Raw genomic sequence first — 21,075 nt, forward strand, 5'->3', positions numbered from 1 at the left:
TCAGTTCCCATCCTCCATTCCTGACCCGGTCAAATGACTGGAAACAGGCTGCGGATTTTCATTCATAACATGCAGACATCATGCTCGACACATAAGCACATACACGTATCTTATAATCTCTGCCTCTGAGGCAAGCAGTAATTAACTCCTCAAGCAAAAAGGATGTACACAAATAAAATGTAGTTTACAAACCACCCATCATCACGGCCAAGTGCATGGAAATTAGAACAAATACAAAATTAGTTAATCAAAATCTACTGTAGCTGTAAAAGAGAGCACATTCAATAGATACACAGTCTGTATTTTAAGAACAATATTATTATTTCATCCTACTAATGACTTAGTCCTGTTTAACAATCTCGGAAGACCTACACTTGTTGTATCTTCAATCGGATTCAGGGGATCTATTTCTTGTCCTGTTAATTATGGATGATAGGATAACAATGCTGTTTGTATGACCACTTGCACCCTTGAATTAATTCAACTTTAGAACTAGTTACAAGTATTGAAGAGGAACAAATGAGTGTCAAGAAGTAGTTATGTGTAAAGATTTTGACTTTGAAAATATCTTGTTAGATTTCTACTTTTTAGAACTTTTGAATTTTATTGCTGAAGTGTGTTGAGTATGTCTCTATCAAATAGTAGTTTATTGAATGAAGAAACAATAGGTAGGCAGTTTTTATTCCATTTTATAGCACTTTCATTGTGGAATTCATAAAAACACTTTCTACATTGCTTGGTGTGGGAATACAATTTGTACTTAAATTGTGGGACACTATGTCTTTCTAAAATGAATTTATAGATTATTTATTGGGTTTCAGATTTGTGTTCTAATGAGATTCATGTCCAGACTGACAAGACTCCATATGTTATAAAGATCAAATGGGTTTCTGTTAAAGCTGGAAGGTAGAACTGAAGGTGGTGATTCAAATATAAATAGAAGTGTCACCTGCTCCGAGTTTGTCTCGTGTACATTAGCTCATCATCTCTTCTATTGATGGACATATTGGGATTGTATTTTGAGGAGTTTTGACAGTGGAATTCCTCCAGCATAAATATTTTCTTGTAGGATTTTGTGCTAAGTATTGGATGCAGTCATATACATGAAAAGAGAGAGCTAACATTTTCATAGAACTGCACATCTGGCTTCTTGGCTGAATGGTCAGTGTAGCAGCCTAATTGTGATCTGTATTGACAGTTATCAATTATGAAATAAAATGTTACTTGATTATGTTGACATTTTTTTTTTGTAAGATGAGGGAAAGCATCTGTGTTGGTATGATCACCTACTTCGAGCAGATGAATCTACTATGACAAAGAGGTCTTTCACACTGTAAGTTACTGGTAAAAGGATCAGTAGGAAGGCTGAGGCTTCATACCATTTGCAGTAACCTCAGAATTGCAGTCCTACTCCCATGATTGTACCAAATGGGTACATAGAAGAAGAAGAAGAAGAAGGAGAAGAAGAAGAAGAAGGAGAAGGAGAAGAAGAAGAAGAAGAAGAAGAAGAAGAAGAAGAAGAAGAAGAATATTGACCATTACTTTGTAATTCTTATTTGTATAATGTCTATTCGCTTTGTAATTAATGTTGCTTAGTGGGTGCCACGTAAGTGGTGTAAATGGTCATTTATATATAACAACCTTTGGAAACCTCTGCTCTAGTCAAACAAATGTCGCTACTGCAGTACAGTACTTACAAAATCTATAAAATGGATGATCCTGTCTACGTACATTCCTGGCTCTAGCAAACCACATTTGATAACTGTTTCATAGGTAAAATCCTTAACCCTTTGAAAGTCAAGTTTTTGAAGCACTAGCATACTCCACAATTTACACATGTAAATAAATGTTATAAATTACTGTACAGGCACCTAGTACATCGTATTTCCTTGCTTTGTAATCACTGTACTTCATTGATGATGTCCTCGTTACGGAGCTGCTGCTGCTGCTGCTGCTGCTGCTGCAGATCTTCCAGAGTTAGTGGAACGAAGTTGTGCTTTGTTGTTGGCAGCTGCTTGTGTTTCAACATCAGTGCAGCCGTAAATTTACTGTTGCTGTTGTTGATGTCACTTCATCTGTTGAGCCCAGCTGTTCTTAGGCCTTCCTCTTCTTCATATCCCAGGTAGCTGAAGGTCAAGGACTCTTTCGGCTACATAGCTTTCATCCTTCGAGTTCACCTCCTCAAACCATGTCACCTGTTGCGCCGGTGAGGACATCTCCAGGCTCAAATTTGGCAGTTGTCTCTATGCAGACGGAATGGTGATTGTCACTGGGCACCACTCGTTGGCAATCCTCAATTTGCCATGATGCCCATTCCTAGTTCAAACAAGCTCTGCAATGTTCATGTCATAATGGTTGACTTTGTAACATGCCGTGATGACAAATCCTGCTCTGCTAGCTGCCTGGATACAGTAATGGTGGACATAGGCATATCCCCACCTGCCATGACATAGCTCTACAGGGTCCCTCATACAAATGGAGACTGTCGAAGCGGTGCTTTTACTTTCGGCTATGTAAGCTGCAATGTGGGAAGCACGCGTAGTTCTTGACCTTGCAAGCAGCCTGCACCTGTTCGACCTGGCAAGCATCAATTATTTCAGTTTTAATTGTGATATTCTTCAATACGGAACAATGAAATTTTTAACTTTAAATAACTGGCAAGTATTAGTCGCTAGTCTTAATATCAGCTGTTGACATGGTGAGACAGTTATCATTGCAACACTGTATTTTTGTATGTAAAAGTTCTGGTTTCATCTTAATGGTTGTGTGAACAGTCAAAACTTTTGCTATTGGTGTGCAGAAAATCCTAATGGTGTTTATGAATTCCCTCATTATGATAGGAAGATTGGTGTTCGGTGTGCTGTTAGTGCAAGACAAATAATTGGGCTTATTTTTTCGAGACTACAGTAAATGCAGAGAGGTACCAAGATGACATTTTGATTCTGTTCTTCCATCAGTTAATGGAAAAAGAAAAATTGTGTGGGTTATTTCAACAGGATTCAGCCCCTGCTCGTACAGCAGAAGAGTCCCTTCTTACAATCTCGGAAGTGTTTGCAGACAGAATGATCAGTGATCAGTGATGATCTATTTTCCCCTCGTCCTCCAGATCTGACAGTGTAAGTTGTTTTACTTGTGGGGTAAACTGAAAGAAAAAATGTATCGAACAAATCTTCACACATTGGAGGAACTGAAAGAAAACATTACGAATGAAATCGGAAACATTACAGTGGCAGAACTCATTCACGTCAGCCAGAATGTGGTTACCAGATACAATGCCTGTTTAACCCAGGAAGGACGACACTTCCAGTATCTTTTAGAAGCTAAGATTTCATATAACATTGTATACATGCTTAAAGCAGGACAGTGGAGTGCGACATAAGTTCGGCCGAGGCAGCTGCCGTAGCGCAGAATACAAACACTGTGCGTTCGGTCTTAGATTATATGAGAGACCCTGTAGATGGTGCACAGCGACGTTTGTGTATGTTCACATTTTCACTGCATCCAGCACCGGCATACAGTGTAGTGAGAATTGTTCAAGTGGCGACCATTGCGCCTAAACATCCAATTTTTCTCTCGTAGTTTATCTCGTCAAAGACTTGTCGAATGTGCTGTTGGTGCATGCTGGTGTTTGTTCAGCTCAGTGGCTCACACTGTTAGTAAGGTCTTATTCAGTGTGTCTTGGATCCATAAATGAGGGAGGGACATGTACACCCACTAATGGTACTTCTGGGCAAGCAGTTGGCATTAAATAAAATGAGACACATTGCCCTGTGACGATACTGTGTGGCAACTTCCATTGTATTCGCCTGATTCGTTCATGGTGCACACATTTTTTTTGTGAATGAGTGTTCATCTTGGCATGTTCCAATCCTCCTTCCTAGCTTACCATTTTATTGTTGATTTATATTCTTATACTTGTTTTGTTTCTGTTTCTTATAATCACTATGTATGTCTGTTGAAATACCGTAAATAAAGTGCTTCTTTGTTCTTATCCTACCAAGACATCCTACTTGTTCCCAAAGGCACCAAGCTGAGAATATCATAGTTTCTTTACTTTTCTCTACCTAAATTTTACATTGAATTATACACAAAGTGACATTTTAAATTGCTTATTGGATTAATGTTATATTAAGGCATATTTTCAGTATTTAAGAATTCATTGATTTATTTATACAACAGAGAATGACACTGATCATCTTTTCCACAAACCAAAAGCGGTTTTGGAACTTTCCAGTCAATTCAAATTCTTTTACCCACTGGAAGAATTTTCTGAATGTATTGGTTTGGAGGGCTAGCATTTAATAAGAAATGTCCTGTACTTGAACATGTTGTGGAATGATTTAGTTAAAAGCTTTGCTGTTTGTCATTCATCACATTTATTATGCTTTAGCCATTTCAGTTCTGAATTCTGCTTACTAGAGTAGTATTCGATGTACTGGTAACATAAATAACTGAAAAGCTATTGATGAGAACTAATTCTAGAAAAACCGTCAGTCACCATGAGGATCATGGATATTCCTGAGATAACACTCTGTGACTATGACTGCTACCACATTATTATGTTGTTTTGTTGACGGACATGCTTTCACAGAATCCATACAACAGTTAATCTATAACTGGTAGGCTATTGGCAGTATGTTGAAACCAATTTATGATAAAATAATTTTTTAAAATAGAAAATGCCTGAAAAAGAAAACCTTCAAAAACAGTTCTTCTTTTTTTTCACCACATCTATGGGGTCGCAGATGCGAACTGTGTTGCACATGGGGATTTGGCCATGTTTTACGGCTGGATGCCCTTCCTGACACCAACCCTATATGGATGGATGTAATCACTATTGCATGTTTCTGTGGTGGTTGGTAGTATAGTATGTTGTCTGAATATGAAGATGAAAGTGCTGGGACAAACACAAACACCCAGTCACCAAGCCAGAAGAATTAATCGGAGGCGATTAAAATCACCGATCGGCCGGGATTAGAATCCGGGGACCGTCTGAACTGAAGGCCTTAACACTGACCATTCAGCCAATGAGTCGGACATTCAACAACAGATTACACCCGACAAGAAAAAATAAAATTAGAACACAAATGAGACATGTCAGCCTATGACTATACTGTGTGTACTCGCGTGATCAGTTTTTGATAGCACATTTTTATTGTGAATGAGTGTTTATCTTGTTATGTTCCAATCCTCTTCCTAGCTTCCCATATTATTCCCATATTTATAATTTATTTTTCTCAGGTATAATCTGTTGTTGAATGTTTTCTTTTTTCAGTAGTTTCTAAAAAAAAAAAAAAAAAAGTCTTAAATTAGTTTTGATAGACTGAAGAGCCTAACAGTTATACATGGTGACTCAAAAGTCTGTTAACATTTGACAGGGCACTACTTAATGAAATATTAGAGGTAGAGAGGTAATGATTGACACATATGATTGGCAAGACATGGGGTTTTATTGACACCAAAATAAAGTACACAAAATGACGAAAACATGGCATTTTATATGATACACAAGCAATAATTAGCATAACAATCAAGGTTTAGCAAAGACAGTGTTAACACATGCTCAGCATGTCAGCCGTCATTCATCAACAGTACCTGTTGTCGAGGGACAATGTTGTGAACAGCACTATACAGCATATCTGTAGGTATGGAGAGAAATTACTGTAGGGTGTTGTCTTTTAGCATCCCTAATGAGGTCAGACGATCGCGGTAGACGTGCGAATTCAGGTAACCCCACAACCAATAATCACACGAATTGAGTTTGGGAACCAGGCAGGCCAAGCATGACGAATGTGACTGCTCAGGAAATGATCCTCAGGACGCGCATCTGACTCCCTCTCGCACGACAACTCCTTTTATACAGTAAACGGGTCTCATGCGGCATCACTGACGTGTTGGTGTCCAGCGCCATCTGTTGGCCTGTTTGTGCACTTGTTGTTGGTGTCAATAAAACCCCATGTTATGCCAAGCATCTGTGGCTGTTCGTACCCAATGTGTTGTTGTCTAGCACCATCTGTAGGTCATTTTGTGTACTTTATTTTGGTGTCAATAAAACCCCATGTCATGCCAGTCATGTGTGTCAATTATTACCTCTCTAACTCCAATATTCTGTGAAGTATTGCCTCGTCAAATGTTAATGGATTTTTGGGTCATCCTGTAGATTAACTGAGTTGAAACTGGAAAGAAATGGCTTCCACTGTAACATACAACAGTTACTCATATCTGCTAATCTAATCTACTTCTTATTTTGATTCGAATGGAGATCCAGGGTTTATCAGTTATTTGGATACTGCACATGCTATGTGCATTCAATCATTTTGTCATCTTCATTTTAGTTACTTTTTCCTCAGTATAGCAAGCATATTATCATTGTAATTACTAAATATATATGCTTCTGTAATCAGTTCTGTTTCACCTGGGCATTTATTGAAGAAACAGATAATAGATTGGATAAAGTAAATAACTATGAGAACAGTTAAAGATAATACAGTTTATCATCTGATTAAACAGAAAATTACTGTACCATACGTTCATCTGTTAGTTCCATTATATCATTGTTCCTAGCTCATACAATATTTACTTCCTTCTTTTTTTAATTTTACATAGTTAATAGCTGGAAACTGTTAAATGAAAAAATCTGACAATGAATTACCTACCATAATAATAATTATTATTATTTTACTTCATAAATATTATGACTGAATGATTGGTTATGTGACTTACTGTAACTGTTTTCCTCTTTATAGGATCCAGTGCTTCTGGTTTAAGTAGTCCAGGTTGGTTTTAAGACACTATTCCACTTCCAGAAATTTTGCACCAAGTTTTTAGTGCATTTGGCTTTTTCTTTATTCAGGAATTTCCTCTTTCTTCTTTCATTTCTTTGTTTTGTAACAATTATTTATTTACTTATTTTATTCATTTATTTATTTATTTATTTAATTTATTTATTTGCAACTGTTAACTCAACTCAAAATACTTTTTTTTTTTTTTTTTTTTTTTTTTTTTGCCTGCTAAGATGAATTTTTCTAACACTTTGTATTTATTTACCAGTTTCCAAAATTTCCATATGCGTTTCAAACAGAGATTGAGAGTGGAATAATATTTCAGACTGCTGTCTATATCTTATAAACATTCTTTTCAAAATAGATTGTCTTTAAACTTAAGGAAAATGATTATAAAAACGATTATAAAATAACTTTTCTTTTCAGTAGTTGTAATCAGTTGTGGTCCAGTTACAAAGAGTAGCAAATGGACTTTATAATTTTTCTCATCTTAAATTTACGACCGTTTTATTAAATGGAACATTGTTGGACTTTGTTATAAAAGTTTCATACACCCTGTTGAGAACTTTCATGGCTTGGTTATTTAAAAAATCCGTATTAAAGTTTTTCCTCTAAGGTTTTGCAAGGAATAACCATTTCATATCTTTCCAGAAAAAAGGACAAAATATTGAGAAAAACACTAAAGAATTATTGCTGGTTTTATTAGAATTTTGGATCTTCAAGCCTCTTAACTGATTTAGATGTTCGTAAAGTTTGTTTTTAGGGTTTGTGTCTGTGTGCGTCGGCTCAATGACTCAAGTGTGGCAAAGAGTTTAGGTTGAAGAGATCACTGTTATTTTCACTCTATAGATCAGTGATAGTCTCTGGATTCCAAGATTATAGATTTTAACTCAGAAAAGCTACTGTATTCAGTCTTTTTTGAAAGATGGAAAAAAGTCAATTCGAGACTGTCTCTCAAGATTTTGGCGCATAAAAGATCTCTAGTGACACATTTAGTGTTTTCCTGTCAGAATTAATTAAAAATTCATCCATAGGTTGCACAACAGAGTTTTGGTTTCTCTCCCATCGGATAGTGTAAAAGGGAACATCAAAATTGACATGCAGGCAGCCTAAATAGTATCAAATCAAAATGTCTGCAACATGGTAGATGAGAATGTATTGTTATTATTCGTTACATTCTGCTTTAGTCTTTTCTGTAGGTGATATTTACAGTGAATTTGGATACATTTTTACATAGTATTAATTTTGACCATCAGTCTATGGCAAACTTTGCTATAAACTTATTGAAATAAGAGTGCTGATATACTGTGTTTATTCAAGGGTACACTTTGCACTAAAACAATTTCTTCAGCATATTGTTTTCTCTGATCTTGGTTATAAAATCTATAAGTTACAGGTTATTATGTATTGGGAGTTAATATCTGCCTCAGAAAGCCAGTATATCATAAGTACAATCACAAGAGAAATACACGTGCAGTTCAGATTTAAATTATCAGGCTCCCCAGAAATATAACTCATGACACCCAGACAAAATATAATTCACTATAAAATATCCCAACATATTTATATTTTGTTCTTAACCCAAAAAGCAATTAATTTTACAAGTGGTAATCCAGTGTAAAATTATTTTAAATGCAATTATACATGTTTATCTTGCTATTTGTTCATTAATATGCTGCCTGACTGTGGCAGTTTTTGGTAGCTACTATTTAATGAAGTAGAATGCATATCTTTACTGAAGCAAATGCATTCCCAAAATTTTCTGATCTAAATTTATATTTCTAAATGTGTTGTTGGACAGTAAACAACATTCTTTTCATTTCTACTCCCATTCCTCAAAAAAATCATCATCACAATACTTAACATTTAAAAATGGAAAGGTACATTTGTTGTTAAAATATGATACTTCAGGTGTTTGAAATATGTTTTCATTCTCATCAATTATATTTAGTTTTCATCAGAGATAGCATTAAAAAGAAACAAAAGTTCTTAATTTCTGCTGGTAAATATTTAATTTATATTTTTTATTCTTTTTACTTACTCTTGGAAAGGTTATGAATTCAGATTACTTTTCTCCTAATTACCTCTTGAGGCTTTTCTTATTCTTTTAAGTTTCATGTGTGCGTGTGTGTCTTTCTGTCTGTTATATCCTATTTTTCATTTGCAGAATGAGAATCACTGATTGCACAGAAATGTTACGATTATTGTTCACATTTTGCTTCAGTACTACAACAGTTATCAATTTGCAGTCTACTTTGACTTTTAAATAGACATGGGATGTTGTAGCAAGTTCATCTCGACACCTTCAATACCGAGTTTCTTGATGTAGTGAACTAGGAAATGTCTTTCTCATGACAATATTGCTTACCAACTTGAAGTTTCTTGTAGGAGGGCTGTGAATGGGGATATATAATGTAATTTTGTGCGGCTAAAACAGCTGGATGCAGCCCTTGTAAGGCAGGGTGGGTGGTATTTGCTGTGTGTGGGGAAACACTGTGTTATTTTGTGGTGGAGGATGGTTATATGTTATGTGATGTGCGAGTTGCACTAACACCTAATCCGTGAGCCAAAGTAATGAACCATTTACGATTAACGTCGCATCACCCAGTCGGGAATCGAACTCTGAGCCCCAAGGCTCTTAGGTGGGACCACTTAGTACTCAGCATGGACCCAGACAGTGGTAATGTTGCTTCCCAGTTGAATATGATAGGAAATGTAGATTTTAGGAGGATATTTTCATTGTTAAGAAATTCATGTGGGCCAAAATTCTATCATCCCACATTTTGTAAATTCTATTGTAATGGAAGGGACATTAAAAAAAAAAAAAAATTATTATTATTATTATTATTATTATTATTATTATTATTATTATTATTATTATTATTATTAGGGAGACCTGTTTATAAAAAGTAAATAAAATATATTTAATAAAATGCTTAATATGTGTTAAATTCTGGGTGATGGATACTCAGGGTGGCAGATCCATCTTCAGAATAATTAATATCTTAAGATACTTACATTATGATTAATAAAGTTTTCTTGACTTTAATATAATTTAGGATAGAGGAAATGATGAGTAAATTGTTTATATCAGTCTCTCCAGACATAGGCAAATCATGATGGGGCAATGAAGTTTTTTGACGTTTATCATATGAAAAGAGTCTCAAGTTTCTGGCGGATTGCCCCTTAGAAAACTTGGTCCAACTTCAGTAAAGGCTATATAAACACTGCGATTTTTAAAAATTTTATCCTCTAAGGGTACTGAAAAAGAGAAGATGTATAAAACATTTAGTATATTTTCAATTCTTATGCTTCCAGTTTGAATTTAAATTATTTAGTATGGGACATATGTTCTGTAAAGCAGAAGAGTGACCCTCTGATTTATATTTCTCCTTGTTATAAAAATTAAATATTTTCTGTGCAATGAGTGTGCTTGATGTCTGCAGTTGTTATATGATTTTGTGACTATTAGTTTTACTTTTGACATATGAATGCAGACATTCTTAGTAGACTAACATCTGATTGATTTTGTAAGTTTGTAGAGTGTATTGCTTCCCTTTCCTGCATCTCCTGGCTTGGAGTTTGATTTTATTTTGTATTATCTGTTTCTCCTTCTGTAATCCATTCTTACAGTCTACTTCCTTAATATCAGATTTTGTAGATAGTTTATTATTTTATTTCTCTATCTTAGTCATTTTTATCATAAAATAATAGGAGAATGTTTGAACTATGCTAGAACTGGATATATTTGTAAGATTAAAGAAAAACAGTAGATAGTAAGTTACATTGTATTAGAAAAGTCTGTGGTAAGGAAAGTAGATGGATGTGCTGACAGTGCTAAGTTAGAATGGGAACTGAAGCTTCAGTAGAATGTCCTATTCACTGTGAGAAAAAAAAATGCATGTGCTACAAATTGGAAGTGCTGATAGTTATTACCACCTCAGCAAAGACTTTTCTAATGCACATCAGTTTTGCTATACACATCCTGTATCGAATGAGGAAACAAAATTAAATGTTGACTAAGTTGTTAGGAATGTAAAAACCTTGCAAACTTTGTTAGGTACTATACTCAACGAAGAAGTAGCAGTGCTCTGGCATAAATGCCTTCGTTTTTGACTGTATAAGTTTTAAACAATTAGTGGATATGATTTGGGAAGAAGAGAAAAAATCCCAAAAATTTTATGCATGTTGAGTCTTCATCCTGAAGGCTGGTTGGATCGTCAGCAGCTCTGCCATCACCTGTCCCAGGTGTCACTAAAGAGGTGCTCTAGGGAAATGAGGTGTGAAGTAGTTTCCCATTGCTTCCTTATTGAGCCAGAAGGTACTGTTACATATCAGTCTACCAAACCCACTGAAATACACACACCAACCGACCCTATGAGTGACATTTTCACACCATTCACAACGGGGACTGGTTGTATAAGGAATGGCATAACTAGCATAGTTCATATCGGAGTCACTTTGACATCATCAAAGCCATGGGTGAGATTGAGGTAAACACAGTAACAGATTTTAATGAAAGTAACAGATTTTTTTTCTTGCCCATGCCAAAAGACATAGTGCGCTGTAAGCACTATATCTCACAAGAAATGGAACTTGGTGTAAAATTTTATACTTGCATCAAAAGTTCCTGATTTTTGTTGTACAGCTGCTGCTAGTTTGAAAGTGATTATTCATTGTTTGTTACACTCATAAATTACACCATTTCCTATTATTTTTAATCTCACTTTAGCCTACCTATAGGATTCATAGAATTCTACACTACTATACGTGGCCAAAAGTCCCGAGACCCCTTGCTGTTCATTCCAAAATGCCAGCCTTGTAACTAGTAGTGTGTAGGGCCTCCTTTTGCTGCTCTTATAGCGTTAAAATGTTTGCGGAAGATGTTCTGCTAAGTTCTGGTACACTGAAGATGTAGTTGTTTCCATTCTTCCTGAAGTATGGTAAATAGTTGTTCTTGGACAGTTTGATCTGGTGCACAACTGATGCTCTAGTTCGTTCCAAAGATGTTCGATGGGGTTCAGGTCAGGTTTTTGAGCAGGCCAGTCTATCACTCACCTGATTTTCTTTGTACATCAATGCGGTAGTCTTTGCTTTTTGGGCCATAACATTATTATCCTAATACAGGAAAGGTCTGATTCCAAACTTTTACCACAGTGTGGGAAGCATGTTGTTGTCTAAAATGTTTTGCATTAGTTGTACCATGGACCAGAACTAATGGTCCAAGCCCAAACCACGAGAAATAGCCCTGGAGCACCACACCACCTCCACCAAATTTCGCTGTCGCCGTACGTCACTCAGGTAAACACAGTTCACCGTGCATTCGACAGGTCCACACACATCCATCTCAGTGTCACAGCATACACTGTGACTCATCACTCCATAAAACCTTCTTCTACTGTTCCACAAACCGATGACTGCACCATTGTGATTGCACCAGATTGTTCTGTCACTGATCTCTGTTCGTGAGCTGCAACAAAAGTCCTCTGTAGTAGTTCACAAGGACCTCTGATGACTGGTTTGTACAGTACACTTTGGAGTTCAGCAGTTGCTATCAGAGTGATGATTGGGTTCAGTGCTTCACTGATTTTTCCACTTCACAATAACATCACTGACAGTGGACCTGGACACATATAACTTCTGTGAAATCTCTCTGAAGGAATGCTCGAACTTATGGGCCCCTACTATCATGTCCTGTTTGAAATTGCTCAATTCTCTACGTTGACTCATTTGATAGGAAACATATCTACGATGATGACACATTGTGCTTACACTTACCATTGGATGCATAGTCCAATGACGCACAGAAGCCGTTCAGTAGGGTGTCGAGAGACTTTTGACTGCATAGTGTATTATGATGAGTTCAATATCGTAAAAATGTTGTATTCTTTGAAAATGTTCTACATGAAGCAACCGTACTATAAGAAGAGACTTTGTCTTTTCAAGACTCATATGAATGATTCCAAAAACTGAAATGGTGCTCTTAGCATAATAATTGCACTTTCAATGGCAAAGCTTTTTTTAGGTCAGAAATTGTAATGTAGATTTGTCAAAAACATTTCAGGGCAGTTTCTCTTGTTCACAAGACAAATGAAAGTGGTATTTTTCATTATTTAGAATTTACGTCTTTAGGCTAACTCTTGTAGATCTAAAATGATAGCGTCTGCTATGAATGCTGGATAAGAGTGTGGCTTGAAGGCTATGGAACAGAGAAATATTTCAAACCAGATGTACATGTCTCAAATGTACACTTTGTTCTGGAACTGTATTAGACTTTTGTAAGTATATTGCTATCTTGCTGTCCTACCCTGAAATACTGTATTATTCCTTATTTTAAGGTATAATATAAGAATGCAGCTGATCATGAAAGAACCCCTTCTGTGTTCATTGACAGGGACGAGAATTGTAAGGGATAGCCAACCAGTTACATCATGATCATAATAAGTGTGTGAGGACATGACGCTCAAGAATGAGTCAACAACTAGGATGATAATCTTAATGTTGAGTTTTGGAATTTGACGCAATTCGCTAGGAATGAGCCATATGCCACTTTCTGGGCAAGATATTTGCCAAATCCATGAGAATGTTAACAACAAAGACGAGGGTGCTGCTGCTGCTGCTGCTGATGATGATGATGATGATGATGGTGGCAATGATCATGTAAATACAGCATCGGCAGCCAGTGAAGATTATTCAGATGAAGAATCTGAGGGATATAGTACTGCAAGCCCTAATCATTGTCAGCTGTTACTCATTTTTGAGTATACAGTTTCTGCTGCTTACAGTCCACTTGCACTTATTCCTGTTTGAGCTTCCGATGACTGAAGAAGCTAATTATAGCATGAAACATGTGCCCATACAGATTGCAATCTATTGATGGGAGATGGGGGAAGACAAAGCTGTCCAACTGATTGGCTGAATGGTCAGCATTGAGGCCTTCGGTTCAGAGGGTCCCTGGTTCGATTCCCAGCCGAGTTGGGGATTTTAATTGCCTCTGATTAATTCTTCTGGCCCGGGGACTGGGTATTTGTCCTAACACTTTCCTCTTCAAATTCATTCAACACACTACAATACTAACCACAACAGAAACACGCAATAGTGATTACATCCCTCCACATAGGGTTGGTGTCAGAAAGGGCATCCGGCCGTAAAACAGGGCCAAATCCACATGTGCGACACAGTTCGCACCTGCAACCCCACAGATGTAGAAGAAACCGGTAGAAAAAGAAGAAGAGGAGGGGAGGACGAAGTGCATCTGATGTAGTATGTAAATCTATCATTTAGCCTCTGCATGCCTGTGATGCTCTTGCTCAAACAGTTGAACAACAGTAGAGGTGATTCGGCACCAAAGCGAGCGATCCTTGGCAAGTGTCTCCCAAGTTTGAGAGTTGATGTTTTTGACCTGCATGGTTTGTTTAAGCTGGTCTTTACAATGCTTCAAAGGGGCACCACAGAGTCTTGTGTGTGAGGAAAGTTCACCATAACAGAAGTTGACGAGGAAGCCTGGTGTTGCTCGTACAGCAGACATGCCCAGTCCATCAAAGCCGATGACCAGTGATACAGGCTTCTACACTGTTTATGCATGCAAGAAGGACAAGACTGGAGACATTGTTCTGCTTTTTGATATTTAAGATGGAACAAAGTTTCTGTTGTTGAAAATGCTTAAGTTTATTGATGTTTCAGTGGTACAGGGTCCATGTTTCCACATCCATAGAGAAATGTTGAGATGATGACTGCTTTATACATCGAGTTTGGTTTGAACTCTTCGGTTTTTATTCCTAAAGACCCAATTGGATAGCTGACCAAATGTCAAGTGGGCAGCAAAGTGTTGGTTTTCTACATCCTCTTCTGAGGTACATACACTGACTGAGCAAATGTCATGGGATAGCAGAGCACTGATGCGCAGATTTGTTGTCTGCGCACCACACGCTCCGTCTGCCAGCGGCAGTTGTATAGGAGACCTTGTGAGCAGTGGCTGTGCATGTGACAGGTGTAACATGGAACGTCGTCGTGAGCTGACACCGTTAGAACGGGGTATGGTGGTCGGTGCCCGACGGATGGGAAGTGCGATTTCGGAAGTGGTGCGGGAATTCGGTTTCACACGATCAACCGTGTCCAGAGTGTATCGTGAATGATTGAATGTGGGTGTCACCGTCCACAACAGACGAATGACCGGCCGTCCAGCCACCCTCGATGACTGTGACCGGCGACATCTGAGACGGATTGTCAATAGTGACAGATGGGCAATCATGCAACAAATCATGGCTCAATTAAACACAGGCCATGTTAGACATGTCTCCCAGTGGACAATCCGTAGGAACATGAGTTCTATGGGGTATGGGAGCCGGCGCCGCACACGGGTGCCGCTGTTAACCCAACGTCATCGGGCACGACGACGCGCATTTGTCGCCGTTACCAGGGATGGACACTGGAACAATGGTGTAACGTGATATGGTCAGACGAATCACGATTTTAACTGCACCCTGCCAATGGGAGGCACCGTGTATGGCGCAGACCACATGAAGCGATGGATCCCGCCTGCCTCGAAGGTGTGGTCCAAGGTGCTGGTGTCTCTGTTATGGTCTGGGGCACATTTTTCTGGTAAGGAATGGGCCCCCTCATTGTTCTGAAAGAGACTTTGAATGGTACGCGGTATGTTGAGCTGCTCGAAGACAGTCTCCACCCATTTTTGGCCTTCCAGCACCCAGACGGTTCTGCGGTGTTTGAAGATGATAACGCTCCGCCACATCGCTCTCACGTTGCCCGGGAATGGTTCCAGGAATGTGCAGTGGAGGTCCAACAAGTACCATGGCCACCCAGGAGCCCCGATATGAACCCTATCGAGCATATCTGGGATGTCCTGGAACACAGGCTCCGTGCCATGGATCCTGCACCCATGAACAGACCAGCATTGGCGGCTGCTCTGCAAATGATTTGGTGTCAGTTGCGTCCAGAGGGCTACCAGGGACTTGTCGACTTACTTCCATGGCGTCTCACTGCAGTTCGCAGGGCCAGAGGAGGCCTCACGCTATTAGGTGACTATCCCATGACATTTGCTAAGTCAGTGTAGTTTAGACAAGATGCTCTCAAGGTATGAAAAGTGTTCCATCTGTTAAAGAGTAATGTCTGAGATATTAATAATTTATTGTAGCTATTTCTAGCCGTGTGAAGTTATTGTGAGGCAGACCCTCCAGTGAGGGTAGGCAGCATCTGCAGTGTATTACGAAACTGAGTGTTCTTGTGGTGGAGGATAGTGTGGTGTGTGAGTTGCAGGGATGTTGGGGACAGCACAACACCCAGTCCTCGAGCCAAGGGAATTAACCATTTTTTAAGGTTAAAATCTACGACCCGACCAGGAATCATCTGAACTGAAGGAGACTATGCTGACCATTTAGCCAAGGAGCCGGAAACATCTGAGATAGACGCATTGAACTCTGCAAGGCTAGTCCCTGGGGCAGGTTGGGCAAGCATTTTTTCCTTTTTCTTTTTTTCCTGATGAGGCCTAATAATCTTTAGTGAACTGATGACTGACTGCTGAAGCTCATCACATGTAACAGCAGGTGATGCAGTGTCATCAGCATACTGCAGCTTGGTTATCGTAGTTTTGCGAGTTAAGCAATGTGAACAATGTCTCGTCAAGTTGAAGATATCTATCTAGGCCGGAGGTGTTGTTACAGGATGTATCACAAAGCATGGCTAGCCATGTGCAGAGCAAAGAGCATTGGGGCAAGTACATACCCTTGCTTCAATCCACGTGTGATAGGAAAATCATCAGAGATCGTTGTCTGATAGAGAACCTGATCAGATATTCCAGCATGAAGTGCTCAAACAAAGCGTTCAGGTCAACCAATGTTTCTCAACACTGCCCACATAACAGGCCTTGGGAGAGAATCAAAGACCTTTTCCAGATCATTAAACACTAATTGCTATTTTTTTCAGCATTCTTCTTGTATTTGCCATGCGCAGATCATCATGTCAGTTGTGCCTCTCAAGGCACAGAAACCACGTAGAGACTTACGAACAAGATTCTTGCAGACAACCTGGAGAGGGCTAAGTAGAATCTTAGGAAGAAATTTGCTAGCTATAGACAACAGGGATATACCATGATAGTTGCCATGTTGAACATCAAAATAAGATCTTCATTGGGAAATATGGGACACAGTGTCAGAAGAGCCAGTATTTATGTCGACCTTGATAAATAGGTGGCAAGAGATCTCAGAGTTTTGAGCCAGGTACAGGATAATTTCAATTGAATGCTTAACTCTCTTCTGACTGTTACCACAATGTCAAATGACAGCTCTTGTTTTGATTCTACTCTTCCTTGATTCTATTGTGCTGTATTAGAAATATTACTGGGGCCAATGACCTTCGATGTAGGCCCCTTTAAACAACAAGCGTCATCATCAGAAATTGTACTTCTCCCCTAATTACTCGAGAATTGTTTGTTAATGCTTTTCATTTTATCTACAAAAGTGGGTGGGGTACCTTTCATAGTGTTCCTAGACATACATACAGTACATCTTTTCCTTTGTAATAATGCTATTAATAGTTGGTTAAATGAAAGAAGGTTTCTCTTTTTACCAGCTACCTTATCCGTGGGACTTCATAGTTTTGAAACCATAATGAAATAGCTTATTATTAATATGGCCGTGGAAACTCCTTCATTAGCACATGAGACAACACTCACTAGCAACCCCCTCTTGGTTTGAGTTGGTAATTAGGACTTAGAGATCAGCTGATTTACATTTGTGAAGTTCTCCTGAAAGTGATTTAATATATCAGCTTGTTTATGATACAGTTATGAAATTGATATGGTTGGAAGTAGGAGTATTTGTACTATGTACAATTGTAATAATTTCAGACAGCAAGGTCATTCAAAATCTTCCTTCAGATTCCCAAGAAATACAGAAATGTAAGTATGATTAGTAGATCAAGTAGGCTACCAATTCTCAGATTTAAAGAAAAATGGAATGCCTGTGACACTTTGATTTAAATTTATTTGTTATTTGTTTATAGAAGCAGTTAATAAGTTATTTATAGCCATAGCTTGTTTTTGTTTTCCCTGCTACCATTTAACATCACACTAACTTAATACAGGTTTACGACAGTGCTTGGATAGGACTTCGAAGGTACCAGTCATGGACTTAATTAATTTGCCTGGGATGAGTATGGGAAAGCACAGACAAAGATTTTGAGGGCTGCTGATCGTGGGGATATAAAGCACCATTTTCCTGATGTTAGCTTATAGCTAAACGACCGATACTGCATAGTCAACTCGCTTGGTGTTAGCCGAAGAACTGTCTTGTCCAAAATCTTTGTCGAGTTCATTCAAGTAAAAACCATGTTATATGCTAGGCTCATTTTGTTGATTTTGGCTGCCTTGATAAAGAATATTGAAATGTATTTGAAGCGTCTGCAATGTGTTCATAAAGAACATAAATTGAGGCCCCAATCCAACCTGGATGAAGAACATGATAGTAGTCTAACAGACCATGAAAACTTCAGCTCTTAAGATTCATGCTTGCACCCATCCCTCAACAATAGGTAATAGATGAGGTGTTCTGGATTTATGCCAAGTCAAAGAGCCTGTCTTTTAAACAAGAATTTGTTTCTTTGAGTTTGAGAAGTATGTTTAGTATTGAGAGGGCAATATAATTATAATAGCCTTCAATGTCAAGTCATGTCATGAGAGATTGTGTTTCTTTCCAATTTTTATTCTGCTCGAACCATACGGTTATAAAGCTAAACCTGCGGCCACTGAATTAGGTGGGTGAGGAAAACTGTGCTGTTGTCAGATATGGAAATGGCAAAGTGACAGATGGTAGTGTCGCTTACCTCGGAGCACGGATTGGCAACGCTGACATATGTCGACACGTGTGACCCGATCGATCTCCGGTAGTGACATTTGTGTGGCCACTTTCTGGGCCATTTTCCAGGAAAACTAAAAGACCCATGGAAACATATTTCAGATAAAAAAAAGTTAAGTTAGAAGATTTTCTACATTTTTCCCGCAGACATTATTTTATTGACTGAAGAAACAAAAACATGGCCGTTTAGTGAAAATTTCAATGCATGATTTTACGGATTTAGATTTACTTGTTCAGGTTTTTATTCTTAATAATTATTTTAATTGGTTTATGTGGAAAATACTTACACTACTGAAATCAGCAGTCTTTCCTGAAGCTTGTAGTATAATTTCTTTTGCAAACATTGCTGGAGGTAACATTAGGAGCCTGGAGAGAACAAACTGTCTCGCTCTCTGAAATGATGTGTTCAGTTACAACCTTGGCAACTTACATGTAATTAATCTCATAATAGAACCGTATTGAGGATGATATATTAAAATTATAAAATCTTTTTATTTACAACCACCTACTCAATACAATACAAAACACTCATTGAATTATAAAATAATCATGAGGTGTCTTAAATAATGGGACATGTTTCGTTCAGCATAGCGAAAATTATCAGCCGTTAATGTACAAAGACTAGGTCAGGGCCCTGAGCTTAAATGATTAAAGTTGTTAAAAGAATAACAATGTCGTAATAAAAAGTAATATGATAACATTAGACTTAAATTGTAACCATATGTACAGATTAACAGCGAGAATTTGTGGTGGAATACATTGAACGATGGCAGTCTGTGAAGTTACAAAAAACCCATGATTGTTACCAGTTCTCATAGATTCTGTCACTGAATCGGGCTTCAGATCTGTTGGGGACAGCAAGACTGTTGTAGTGTCCCAAATGTTAAATGATCTCATGTACATGTATCTTCTGAAGGACAATAACACCAGGTCCTGATGGTGTTGGTGGTATAGTTGTATTAAGGTCCCAACACAACAGAATTATCAACTCCTCTTAACACTATTTATAGGAAAAGGTCCAAACTATTGAGGAATAAAGTTATCTACTGGACAAAGGAAAAGGCATAGAATGGGAAAATGAAAGACTTTGTAGTCACCTGAAATCTAATCCTGTTGGAGTTAGAGGAGAAGAGATGATCAAGGGAGATCAGATATGAAAGAAGAGAGGAATTTGGCACAAGTGATGCTAGGCTCATTTATGGTTGCATATTCTAGTCAAATTAATTGTGCAGAGCTGAGTGTTACCAAGGTTGTAACTGAACACATCATTTCGGAGTGTGAGGTAGTTTGTTCTCTCCAAGCTTCTGATGTTACCTCCAACAATGTTGCAAAACAAATTATTAAAAGAAAAAACAAAAAGATATTTGTTCGTGGCGTTGACCTCTGTAGATCTTTTGCCACTACTTTCACCATATGATAGGGACCTGCGTGTAAGTGTAATTGCAGAAGTGTAGAGTGTTCAACGTGAGGAAAGGAAGGTTAAGGATGACACAAACACCCAGTCCTCAGGCCAGGGATATTAATCATTTACAATTAAAAACCCCTGACTCAGCCAGGATTCAAACCCGGGGCCACTGGGTGATAGGCGGATGCATTGTCCCCTACACGCAAGGCTATAAGCTTCAGAAAAGACTACTGATTTCAGCGGTATAACTATTTTCCACATAAATCATTTAATATAATTATTAAGAATAAAAACCTGAACAAATAAATTTAAATCCGTAAAATTATAATTATATTGAATTACACGTCAAGTAATTTATTATCTATCTCAAGTGGCATAAGAAATGCATACCAGTTTTCATTCAAACTACAGACTGCAATGGCAAGCGTAGTGTATAGTTCATATCGAGAGATGGCTCTGATGGCACTGTTTCCCAGCAAGCATGTGCTTTTGTTACAGAGTTTGTGCTATTATTTTTATAATCTATTTCCATAATATCATACAGTTATATATCTGCTTCTAGAGCATTCCAATCTATATTATGCCTTTTAATTTTTTAGTATAAGCATACTTAATTAGATAAGTAATTTCTACTACAGAACATGTTTTGGTAATATAGTAGTTGCATCTTTTGAATATTATTAAATTCTAACACCCTGAGAAGAAATACATTGGATACATAAACAATACTCATACATTTTCATATAGATAATGGCAGTTTTATTCTACAATGCATGTCATAGAATGTGTGGGAAAATGATTTTTAATACAAATCACCTCCTTATTAAGAAGAGAATGTAGAGGTTTAATCTACAGAATATAAAGGGTATCATTGCGGATTATAGTTTAGAATGTGAAGGTAGAAGTCACACAATGTCCATACATTATATTATCAGTTTATATAAATATTGTCCAGATTTTGTATGGAAGAATTCTCATATGCAGTTTATGGTCATTTTTATTCAGTAAAGGATTATGATTT

General features: G+C 37.8%; 1 protein-coding gene across 6 annotated transcripts in view; it reads left to right on the forward strand.

The window, feature by feature from the left end:
* Nucleotides 1–21,075, forward strand: part of LOC136881281 (CUGBP Elav-like family member 2) — a 1,536,179-nt gene that overhangs the window by 1,448,524 nt on the left and 66,580 nt on the right. For 4 of the 6 annotated variants that reach the window (XM_067154068.2, XM_067154069.2, XM_067154073.2 and 1 more), the window contains one exon: nt 6,747–6,776. The exons of the other annotated variants lie outside the window; for them this stretch is intronic. In XM_067154068.2, the coding sequence (XP_067010169.1) occupies nt 6,747–6,776 (30 nt within the window). The remainder of the gene's footprint in view (nt 1–6,746; nt 6,777–21,075) is intronic. 6 annotated transcript variants of the gene reach the window in all.

The sequence above is a fragment of the Anabrus simplex genome, chromosome 9 (genome assembly GCF_040414725.1).
Source record: "Anabrus simplex isolate iqAnaSimp1 chromosome 9, ASM4041472v1, whole genome shotgun sequence".
Classification (NCBI taxonomy): Eukaryota; Metazoa; Arthropoda; class Insecta; order Orthoptera; family Tettigoniidae; genus Anabrus; species Anabrus simplex.